Source organism: Dunckerocampus dactyliophorus, chromosome 15, assembly GCF_027744805.1.
Source record: "Dunckerocampus dactyliophorus isolate RoL2022-P2 chromosome 15, RoL_Ddac_1.1, whole genome shotgun sequence".
Taxonomy (NCBI): domain Eukaryota; kingdom Metazoa; phylum Chordata; class Actinopteri; order Syngnathiformes; family Syngnathidae; genus Dunckerocampus; species Dunckerocampus dactyliophorus.
Window position 1 is genome coordinate 24,962,191 of NC_072833.1, and position 12,235 is coordinate 24,974,425.

Below are 12,235 nucleotides of genomic sequence, written 5' to 3' on the forward strand. Positions count from 1 at the left end.
GAGGCGTTCGTATCGTCTTATTTGTTTGTCCATTTCAGCGCTCGTGGTTATGACTGCCGCTGCTGGTTATGCAATGGCCCCGGTGCCCTTTGACCCCGTCATCTTTTTGGTGTCGTCCTTGGGAACGGGTCTCGCCTCCAGTGCAGCCAATACCATAAACCAGGTAAGCCATCCCAGTCGGCCTGTCACAATAACAAATTTTGCTGGTCGATAATTGTGCTACAAATTATCGTCGATAATCAATATTATCGGCACTTTTCAGACCGTTTCTTTCATTAATTGTATGGTATAATGAGCCGGTGTGTCTGGTTTGCCGCTTCCCTCAGCCGACTGTGATTGGTTTAACTTTTGTTTTACCATCGACTCTGCTGGTGTATGACAGTCAGGAATTACTTAAAATCCAGGACATTGTCTGTGCGAAACAAGGGTATGGGAGGGCCAAACAAACCGCGTCCCTCTTATCTGGCTGACGTGCCTGAGTTCCTGCTGCAGGAGGTTTGCTTCCCAGGAAAACATAGACGCAGGGGGAACATGGGGTGGCAGACTTGTGAAGCTCAAAGCCTGGCTGGCATGGCACTTTCTTCCGAGGTGGTGCGGTTTATCAATTATCGTGAAAGGCCTACATCCCAGGAATGAGATCATAGAAGTGTCACACGGTGCCTGCCTCAACACTTTTTACATCTGAAACGCCATTAAGGTCTTGCATAGTTTATAAAGTTTGTTGAAATGAGCCCACGGTGGCCCGTCTCAGGTCAAATGCCATCCTTTTCAAACCTTTTTTCCACAGAAAATAATGGAAACAGAAATAATCAGTTCCTGGGTCAAACTGCGGCCATCATGAAACCTTTTTTTTTTTTTTACTGAAAAGGGAATCTTTGAAGTAATATTGTAACTTTATTTAATGTCATGCACGTGTAAACATTTAATATCTATTACAGAGGTGTCCAAAGTGTGGCCTGCGACAGTTTTTTTTCTTACTGACCCGTGGCACATTCTTGAAATATCATTAACAAGACAGTTAAAAGCAGAAAAATCTGCAATAATTTTACAAAAATAATATCAAAATATTAAGAGAGCACAGTTGTATTATAATGACAGAAGGTCGAGAATACGTCACAAGCATTAACGTAATAATATTATGAGTTGATTTTATTTTGTACATTTCCAAAAATAAAATATCATTAAAACAAAAATGAGACAACTGTCAAATAAACAGTAACGTGCCAAAAAAAAGAAGACCAAAAGCCCCCCCAATAAAACAAGAGCAAATTTCAGTATACCATAATAAATCAATTTTACCTGTCCAAAAAGGAGTAGGAAGAAGTAAAATGCTGATCTTGTCCTACCCTTTATCTTTGTTTAATGAATATACATACTTCGTACAAAACTCATATTATTATGAGGAATTATGAGTGCCAAATATGAGGAATTTTAGTAGCATAAAGTTTTTTTTTACGTGTAAAATTATGAGAAACGATACAAACAAAATTGTAACTTTTTGAAAATTAGGTTGGGGGAAAAGTTATGATGTTACAAGAATAAAGTGAAAATATGATTTCCGAGAAGAAAATTTACAAGACGAAAGTTGAAATACCTTAAATTCCGGTGTATGAACCGCTACCTTTTTTCTTAAACTTTGAACCCTGCGGCTTATACAGCGGTGCGGCTAATTTAGTTCTAATCTCGTGACAGCTCCTGTACTTCAGAACTACTACTACTTGTTTAATTACTAGCTCTTTCTTTGGCAGGAGCCAATCAAGAGCTATCAGTGCATTCACAGCGAGCTTGTCAACCCATTGGAAATCTCAGGAAATTGCATTCATTGGGCTGTTGCGATGACGTCAGCCTACGTCTGGGCTCCGGGCTCCTCTGGCTCCCTCTGATGGACAGAGGCAGCATTGCCGTGCCATCTTTCAGTTTTCTATGCTGCTTGTCCTCTAATGAAATGCTTTGCTCAGACGCAACACATTCTGGGAAAACTCATTTTAAACTCGTATTAGTACATGTATGTTTATTAATTGGGTATGCCTTTTGAGTGTTGAGTTGCTGTGTGATGATTTTAGCATTCTTTTGTAAGATGACATCGGTGTTGGAAATTATAAACAGCAGAAACGGAAAAACACTGCTATAATTTCCCAAGAATAAAGTCAAAATATTACGAGAAAAAAGTTGTTCTAACAAGAAAAAAGTTGCAATTTTACAAGAAAAAGTTATAATATTATGAGGAAAAATAAATGTCATTTTGGTAGTGTAGATTTGAAATATTAAAGCAAAAATACGATATTTAATATTATGAGAAACAACAACAGCAAAAAAAAACTAAATAAATTTGAGTTTTTGTAAAATTCAGTCGGAATAAAGTCAAAATATTAGGAAAGGGGATTTAACAAAGATTATTTAAGAGTAAAGTTTAAATATTTGGAAAATTTTAAATTTCACTTTAATGCTTGTTTGCAATAAATTGCTTACTTTAAACATTTTTTTTTGTCTCGCTCCCATTTCTTCTTTTTGCATTTTGAACCTCGACGTAGAACCTCCTTAAGGTCTAACAGGGCAAAAAGTGCATTCTTACCATTTTTCAACTGCTCTTAACATTTTGATCAGGAGTGTAAATGTCCATTTTTTTTTTTTTTTTATTTGGTGAGTGCGGCTTATATCAGGGTGCGCTCAAGTCAGGAATTTGCATGGTTCCGAATTGCTCAACCTCAGGAGTGATTGGTCTTGAAAAGTTTGCAGTGTCCTTCCTGGTCGTCCCAGTCGTCTTCTCTGGGCTTGTGCTTGTATGGACGAACAGCTTCCTGTCCGCTCTGCATTCCTCTCTTCTCCTACCATCCTACCGAGAAAGCTGTCATTATTGCCTGGCTGAAAGCTTTTTTACAGCTCTAAACAAAAGAGAGCTGGCGTCCGCACAGGCTCACAACGCCAACAATGAAGTGTTGACACTGTACGTCGGAATCTGCGCCGCCACTTGAGAATGTTTGCGTAATGAGTGACCTCGCCCTCAGCACTGGAGTCAACTCGGCTGAGTCGTGTCTTTCGGGGCCTCTAATTTGTCACTGGCTTTTATTACATGGCAGGTCGTGCCCAAAACCACCCACCCATCTTCAATCCAAGCCTACCTTTGGACCTGAACTTCTCCTCTCAGTCAGGCCTGCCTTTTCAAAGATTGGCTTTTTTCTTGGTGTGGGACTGCAATTTATCTCCCAAGGGGTCCAATAAGAGCAGAAAAAGTTGCTACATTTGTTGCTACTTGCTTATTTGAGTCCCTTAATCGCTAAGCCGGCAACATTACGGCTACGTGTTCTTATTCCCAGGCAGACCAGGTGCATATGAGCTGTTATTGGAGTGCAGGGGTGTCCAAACCTTTTTCCAGCCAGGTCCACATGGTGAAAAATCAAATATGTAAAGAAGTTATACAGTATACAGTATATTTTAAGAAAAAAATACCTCTCAGCTCTGTGATATAGGTAAAAAAGCCTGTTAGAGTTGTCCCTTGCTATATTGCAGTTTGAATATCGCTCCCTCACTATATCACGGCTTTCAAATGATGGCTGTTTCGGCTGTTTCATGGTTCTTTCATGGTGAAAGTGGTACATTTTTGGCTTCTTTGCCCTTCCCCTCTCGGCAGCCGTCTGTTATGTCCCTGCAGTGATCCCATAGCCTGTGGTGTAAACAAAGAATAATAGGAGTGTAAAGGTGACTCTAGGGGTGTTATTTCATGACTACAGGGCTCTAATAATGTTAAAAGTTAAAACCCATATTTACAAAGTCAGTAACAGGTTTTCTATGATCTGTCTACAAAATATTTTGTTTATTAATATTGAATCCTACTGTGTGGAAATTCACCTATCGTGGTGGAGTCTGGAACCAGTTAACCACCATAAACGAGGGACTCCTTCAGTCTTTGCTCTTTTATTGTTGCTGTTGCAATTTTCCAAATATGTCAACTTTCTTCTAAATTTTTCTTTTCATACTAATATGACTTTATTTCCACAGTATTCTATTTCCCCAACTAATTTTCTAAAATTACAACTTTTTGTTTCTCATTATATTACAACTTTTAAAAAGTATCGTATTTTTTCATGTATCGTATTTTTCTTCACAACTAAACATTATTTTTCATCATAATGTTATGAGTTTATTCTTGCAAAATTGCAACTTTTTTCTGGCTAGAATACGACATAATATTTTGATGATTCTCGTAAGATTTCAGTTGTTTCTCCCATTTCTGCTGCTTTTTCAGCAATCTAATTTCCCCAAAAGTTGCAACTTTATTTGTTCTTTTCTTTTTTGTAATATTACGACTTAAAAAAAAGCATCTTTTCTGTTTATATTTCAACTTTATGCTGGCAAAATTCCTCATATTACAACATTATTTTTGTAAAATTAGACTTTCTCTTGTTAGATTACAACTTTTTTCTGACTTTATTCTTGTCGAGCTACTGCATATTTTTCCATTTTGTTGTTTTTTTTCCATAGTTTCCTTGTTAAATAATATTTTTAGATTGTGCCACGGGCCAATGGAAGAAAAAATAGCCACAGGCCACAACATGCCCCCAGGCCACACTTTGGACACCCCTGTTGTAATGTAACGTATGAGAGCTGGTTGCACCAAATCTTAAAAAAAATAAACCAAATGTATCTCTGATATATGATATAGCAGTAGTTGTGGTGCTGTGTTGCCTGGAAACATGCAGTGTAATCACACACGCACACGCACATACACCGACACAGATGTTGTCATGTGTCGTAGATAATCACCTCAAAAGTGCCACACTTCTCAATAAAGTCGAGACAAAAAACCCCTCTTTTCTTTCATCCCGCTCAACTTCACGTCCTCACATCAATTACAAACGTGCCTCGTCGCCATCAAAGCTACAAGTTGTCTGCAACACCCCCCCCCCAACAATAAAAATCAAAGGCAGGAGAGACGGTAGTTGAGATTCCCTCCCATGGCTTCTGCCGCCCCACCCTAATCTTTTAATTCTCAGTGCTTGAAGAGTGTGCAGACATGACTAATTACACCTCCAGGAAGAGAGAATCAAGATTAAAAAAAAAAAGACGTTCAATAGAGCTGTCAAGGACGGTGGCCGCCCTGCCGTCCCAGCAGGAAGTAACCTGTAAGAAATTGTTGCGCTTTTCTTCTTTTAACGTCGTTCTCCCAGTCTGACAGACGGGTGCACGCAGGCGGCAGCAAAAATGCTGTCATCAGAGTCCTGCGTGCCAGAGATGACGCGTCTCGCCACGCAAGTCTGTAATTACTAGAGCGTCCTGTTCAAGCTAAGCCCCTTTGCGAACCCCTTAGGCTGTTGTGTTAGTCTGCATATGCTAAAACTTGGGATTCACTTTAGAGTAGTCAGTGTACAGCTTGCGTTGCATTACATGAGCCAACACACAGCCTTCCAATGCTCATTAAGTCACGACCAAATTTTATTTTATTTTTTTCTACTTTTACTTAAGTAATTTTGAAAATGATTTTTATTAAGTTCTTCATTCATTCGTTTATTTATTTGATTGATATTTCTGTACTTTTAAGTCATTTGTTTTGTTTATATTATTTTGTATTAATTTCTTCATCCATTTATTTATTTTAGGGATATTTTTATACTTTTATTTGTCATGTGTTTTTTAAAATGATTTTTATTCATTTATTTTTTCATTCATTCATCCATTTATTTTATTTATATTTTTTATACTTTTTATTTAAGCCATTTGTTTTTAAAAAAATATTTTTATTAATTTATTTCTACATTCATCAATTTATTAATTATTTATACTTTTATTTGAGACACTTGTATTTTTGGATTATTTTTATTAAGGATGTCCGATATTGTCCTTTTTGCCAATATCCGATATGCTGATATTGTCCAACTCTCAATTTCCAACTTTGATATCAACTGATACCGATATGTGAAACACCACATAACTCCTGCCATGGAAATAACACACATCTGTTGTGAAACTAATGCATACAGCATCAGCAATTAGCTTGTCGACGCGGCTGTAAACAACATCTTGCGTCAGCAAACCGCGTCTGCCTGCCGCCATTTCCGCGTTTTTTCATGACAGAAAGTAATTGAGAAACACTGCCCCACAACACAATTATTTTGACCTAAATTTAAAAGAAAACCGGACCAAATTTCACATAAATAATACAAAGTTTGATGGTACATACAATGAATGAACATAAGAGCCTTTTTTAAGTTAAATAAAACTGCACCGGTTTATCTGGGGGGAAAAAAAAGAAGTAACATTTGAATAAGTGTCTCTTTAACAGAAAAGCTGCAACAATACATTGTGGGTCCGGATCTGGATCGAGGTCTGCCATTTGGTGATGGCTGCCATAGACACATGAATGAATGAATTGTGCATGGGAGTACAGTGTTTTTAATTATGCTCTCAAAACGATGTTATAATGACCAAATCATGCAGTCTATGGGCCAGATACTATCACAGGTAATTGTTGAGTCTTACCTGTGAAATGTTATTCCCTGGGTTTTGGTTAGCAGCACATGAATGAGGCATCTTCTTCGCCATATCCAGTATGGCAGCGACGTTGACATGCGGCTCAGCGCTCGATGCGGCGTCTACACACAGTATACATGTATATATATGTCTATGAGCTACCCTGCTCACCATTAGCAGTGTTTTGACAACTCACCACGTCCTGCCACCTCGAACACGGTTAACCAAAACATCGGCTGAAGTATATGCTGCGTGTTGACTGTTATGGCGACAGCAATGTTGCTTGTGGCACGTAAAGGGCCATATCGGCTTTCATTACGGGAACAACAACATGATACCGATATTATCGGACATCCCTAATTTTTATTAATTTATTTCTTAATTAAGCCATTTATTTCTTTTATTAATATTTTTTATACTTGTATTTGATTTTTTATTATTTTTTAAAATTAATTTCTTTCTTCATTTATTTATATTTTTTATACTTTTAGGTCATTTGTTTTTTCAATTATTTTTATTAATTTATTTCTACATTCATCCATTTATTTATTTTAGTTTTATTTTTATACTTTTATTTGTCTTTTTAAATTATTTTTATTAATTTATTTTATATTTGTATACTTTTAAGTCATTTATATTTTTTTTTATTAATTTATTTCTTCATTCATCCATTTATTTAAATATTTTCTATACTTTTATTTGATTTTACAATAGTTTTTATTAATTTATTTCTTCATGTATGTATTGTATTTATATTTTTATACTTTTATTACTTTGACTTGTCATTTGTTTTTAAAATTGTTTTTAATTTATTTCTTTATTCATTAATTTATTTTATTTATATTGTTCATACTTTTCTTTAAAGTAATTTGTTTTAAATTTTAATTAATTTATTTCTACATTTTTTATTCTTGTATTAGTTTTTTTGTTTTCAAATCACCTATTTCATTTTTTGAAAGATTAATACGCATAACTGCATGTCGAGCACATTTTATAGGAATTTATGAATGCGTTTTGTCAAGTAAAAGAGGAAGAACATGACAACTTCTAACACCGCAAAATCAGATATTTCACTTATAACTGTGCAATGAATACATACAGTACAAAAAAGGAAGATGACTAAAATATTGCTCAATTTTACCTAAAAAAAAAACCCAAAACAAGTCAGACATGTCAGACTTACTATATATTATTCATTATTTTAATGTAATTTGTGACTCACTGTCTCACTCAGCATGGATCTGCAACCCACCAGTTGAAAACTAGTCTCAATAGCTGGCAACACAAGTGAGTAGCAAGATAATTGTGTCTTGCCTCCAGTCAAGGACGGTGGTGGTATGACATCATGGTCTGAGCTGCATGAGTGCTAGCAGCACGGGGGGAGCTGTGGGTCATTGAGGGGAAACTTGACTTCCACTGTGATTATTGCAGTTTGGACATGTGTGGGGTGGGGTGTTTTAATTTAGGAAGCATTGTCCCTTGAGAAGATACCATAAAACTTGAGTGGGGTTCTGTCTCTGGTTGGTAGTGGGTTTTTTGGTTTTATTGCCCATCATCCACAATCCTTATTTCAGACATGAACACACGGCTTTCCCTTTTCTGTGCATTCTAAAGAAAGAAAAATAGCTAGCATGAAGGCGCTAACAATGTATGTAACTGGGCACACCTATTTCGACTATAAAGCCCTAAAAAAACCCTCCCAAAATCAATGTTGCATTTACATGAATGACATGTATATAAACCAAGCTACACCGACATTGTTATTGTTGCAGCTAACACCAAAGAACAATTTTTTCTGCATAGTGACACAGCGCCTCACGCCACTACTAGATAACGGGCCCACTCCAAATGTGCTATGCTGTGATATGAAGCACAATGTGCTCCATGTATCACAATCGATATCATGGTGACCTACTCCATGGACCGTTGTCCGCCTGGTCGAGCTGGCCTAGGGCGTCTTTTCCAGTTGATTTTCGTTAGGTGGAAAAAAAGTTGCACTGCAGGATTGGTTAGCACCAACAATTCTTCCTTTGTTGCGATGCAGTCTCCTGGAGCATTGTCCTCCTCGCCATAAACACCAAGCCTTTCCATCCATGGAAACACTCCATTTCTGTTGGCATGGCTTGGCAAGCTCCACATTTACTACACCACCTAGCCATGCCAGCCCTGACTCTCTTGCCTGCCTATCCCGTTTGCTTCTTGCGGGCTCAGCTTCTAAAACCTGTAGCGTATATTCAGGCTCAAAAAGCCAACGTTCTGGATCCTCATTTGTCCAAAAGTAGTTGTCAGTGGCAGCTCTCACGAAGTCTGCCATGATTAGTAGTAGCGAACAGACACTAAGCTGCGGTTGTTGATGGTGAAACCAATGCGCTCAGGAAAGAAGTTCTGTCAATGTCTAAAATGATCAAAATAGGGCGAAATACTGTAAGCATTACATGTTATCATGAATGTACCTGTTACTGCATGCTCACAGCATGGATATAAAACCATAACACCTTGTTGGAGCTTTTTTAGAGGGTGTTATAGTTGGAAATCGGTGTGTCCCATTACGTGCATTGTTAGCGCCCTCATTCTATCAAAATAGGGCAAAATATTGTAAGTATTACATGTTATCATGAATGTACCCATTACTGCATGCTCACAGCGTGGATATAAAACCATAAAACCTTGTTGGAGGTTTTTTAGGCCTTCATAGTTGAAATAGGTGTCCCATTACATGCATTACTGTTTTTATATCTTTAGAACGCACAGTAAGAGAAATACGTGTATTCATGTTTCACATAAGGATTGTGGATGATGGGCAAAATAAAATTTAAAAAAAAGTGCACCTTTCCTTTAATGCACTCGGCAAAAGTACCTTGATTTGAACAAAAACTTCCAGCACAGAGCTTCTCTGTTCCCAGGCGGAAAGAATCTTGCAGGTCTGGTGTGGCACAGGTCTGGTGTGGCGCAGCACCAGGGGGCCCCACACCAAGACGCACGGCCCCTTGCAGGTGTTGTAGCCGTCATGACCCTGCAGTCCGGCCACCACTTCAGCTAATTGGATAATTGAGTTGGACCAGAGTCTCAGCCCGTGCCTGAAAGACCCAGGGGATGCGTGAGGGTACCCCCGCTGTGTAAACAAGACCCCCGTGTGGCCTTTTTATTGTCAAAATAGGCGCAGGCTGGGCGCTTTTGACAGCAGCCACGGCGTAATCTTACCCCCGCGTCGGCATGTTTGTTTTGGTGTGCGTTCAAGCGAGCCGGTCTCGTGTCGTTTCCGTTTTTGCCGCAGAGAGTTTTCTTTTGTGTCTGCGTGCCTCCCGTCGTGAGACGTCTGAGGCTGGCACGCACGAGCGAGCCCCCACAAGCCCCTAACCCTTCTCCTCCTACCACTCTAAACTATGTCCTGTTCAGGCATGCATTATTTACCCTCCTGCTTGTCTTCTGTGTGCATCTTGGTCAGCAGGCAGTCATTACTGTACCCATCAAACGTTGTCGTGGAGTATTGAGAAACGACATAGCTGCAGTTTGATGGAGAAGGGGCTCCACTCATTTATTCAACAGCAGTTAGAGTTCCAAACCATAACAGATGACCAGAAGTCGCTTCTTATCTGGAGATCCTTCCATCTACGGGAATGGGGCTCTTGGTCTGTAGCTAAACATGTTGTGAAAGAACAACAGTTAAACAACCTAAGGTTCACTTGGCCCCTACTTTAATGCAGTTGGAGGTCACAGAAAGATTCATTTTACGACAGGGGTGTCCACACTCTTTCCAGCGAGGGCCACATAGTGAAAAATGAAAGGCTGAAACTTTGCTACTTCGGTATTTTGTAAATATGCTCAGATGCCATATACAGTGGTGTGAAAAAGTGATTGCCCCCTAAACCTAATAACTGGTTGGGTCACCCTTAGCAGCAACAACTGCAGTCAAGCGTTTCCGATAACTTGCAATGAGTCTCTTCCAGAGCTGTGGAGGAATTTTGGCCCACTCATCTTTGCAGAATTGTTGTCATTCAGCCACATTGGAGGCTTTTCCAGCATGAAGCGCCTTTTTAAGGTCATGCCACAGCATCTCAATAGGATTCAGGTCAGGACTTTGACTAGGGCCACTCCAAAGTCTTCATTTTGTTTTTCTTCAGCCATTCAGAGGTGGACTTGCTGGTGTGTTTTGGATCATTGTCCTGCTGCAGAACCTAAGTTGGTTTCAGCTTGAGGTCACCAACAAATGGCCGGACATTCTCCTTCAGCAGAATTCATGCTTCCATTTATAACAGCAAGTCTTCCAGGTCCTGAAGCAGCAAAACAGCCCCAGACCATCACACTACCACCACCATATTTTACTGTTGCTATGATGTTCTTTTTCTGAAATGCGGCGTTACTTTTACGCCAGATGTAATGAGACACACACCTTCCAAAAAGTTAAACTTTTGCCTTGTCAGGCCATAGAGTATTTTCCCAAAGGTCTTGGGGATCATCAAGATGTTTTTTGGTAAAATTGAGACAAGCCTTAATGTTCTTTTTGTTCAACAGTGGTTTAGCTCTTTTTCATACAGGGCCATGGAGGTTGGATTTTTTTTCTCCCTTAAAGTTTCATTTAAAAATTGCATTTTGTGTTCAGTTGTGTTGTCATTGACTAGTATTCAAATTAGATTGATGACCTGAAACATTTAAGCATGACAGCATCTCAGCTTTGCCATATAAGTGAAAAAGCCTACCAGCTTGGCTCTTTGCTGTTTTTTCCAATTTTTGCTGTTATTTTTTAATTGTACAAATATTTCTGCTTTCTTCTTAATCTTCATAACCTTTCTTCTTGTAATAGTATGACTTTATTCCCATAATTGACTTTTTCTCCCATCTGATTTTCCAAAAATGATAACTTTTTTTTATTTTTTTTGCTTCGCATAATATTAGAACTTTTATAAAGATAACCTATTTTTTCGTTAATATTTCCAACTACTTACTAAAATGACATTATTCTTCCTTATATCAACGTTTTCGTCATTGGAATACAACTTTTTTTCTCTTAATGTTTTGACTTTATTCTTTTAAAATTACAGCTGATTTTTCTATTTCAACTGTCTTTCCGTAATTACAACTTCATTCCCACAATATTTTGACTTTATTCTTGTAACATAACTTTTCCGGCAATCTAATTTCCCAAAAATGATAACTGTATTTGCTGTTTTGCTTGTTTATCATAATATTAAAAATTATCATAAAATTACAGCTGTTTTTCCATGTCTGCTGTTTTTTTTTTTTAAATCCAACTATTCCAACTACTGTATTTCAACTTTGTTCCTGTACATTTTCCTCTTGTAATTATATAATATTTTGACTTTATCCGCTATCATTATATACATCTTGTCACATTACAACTTTTTCAGCAATCAAATTTTCCCAAAATTACAACTCTATTCATTATATGAATTAAAAAAAAAAAACATCTTTTTTTCTTTAATATTTCAACTTTATGTTACTGAAATTTATGATGTACAACCCTTCTCGTAAAATTGCAACTTTTTCCCGACAGATTACAACTTTTTCTTTTAATATTTTGACTTTCTTCTTGTAAAATTACTGCTGATTTTTCCAATTTTGGTGTTTATTTATTTATTTTTATTTTCAAATGTGCCGCCAATAAAAAAAATGGCTGTTGGCTGAAAATGGCACTTTGGACACCCCTGTTCTACGATATAATTCCCTCCTTTTGGGGGTCCCAAGACCCCCAAAACAAACAAAAATGTCTAGTTAATAACCCTGTGTCGGTTCAACTTGGTTGTTTGTTGAT

General features: G+C 37.8%; 1 protein-coding gene across 2 annotated transcripts in view; it reads left to right on the plus strand.

Annotated features, from left to right (window-relative positions):
- Positions 1–12,235, plus strand: part of LOC129168193 (protoheme IX farnesyltransferase, mitochondrial) — a 44,360-nt gene that overhangs the window by 2,359 nt on the left and 29,766 nt on the right. For both annotated transcript variants that reach the window (XM_054753182.1, XM_054753183.1), the window contains exon 4: positions 39–163. In XM_054753182.1, the coding sequence (XP_054609157.1) occupies positions 39–163 (125 nt within the window). The remainder of the gene's footprint in view (positions 1–38; positions 164–12,235) is intronic.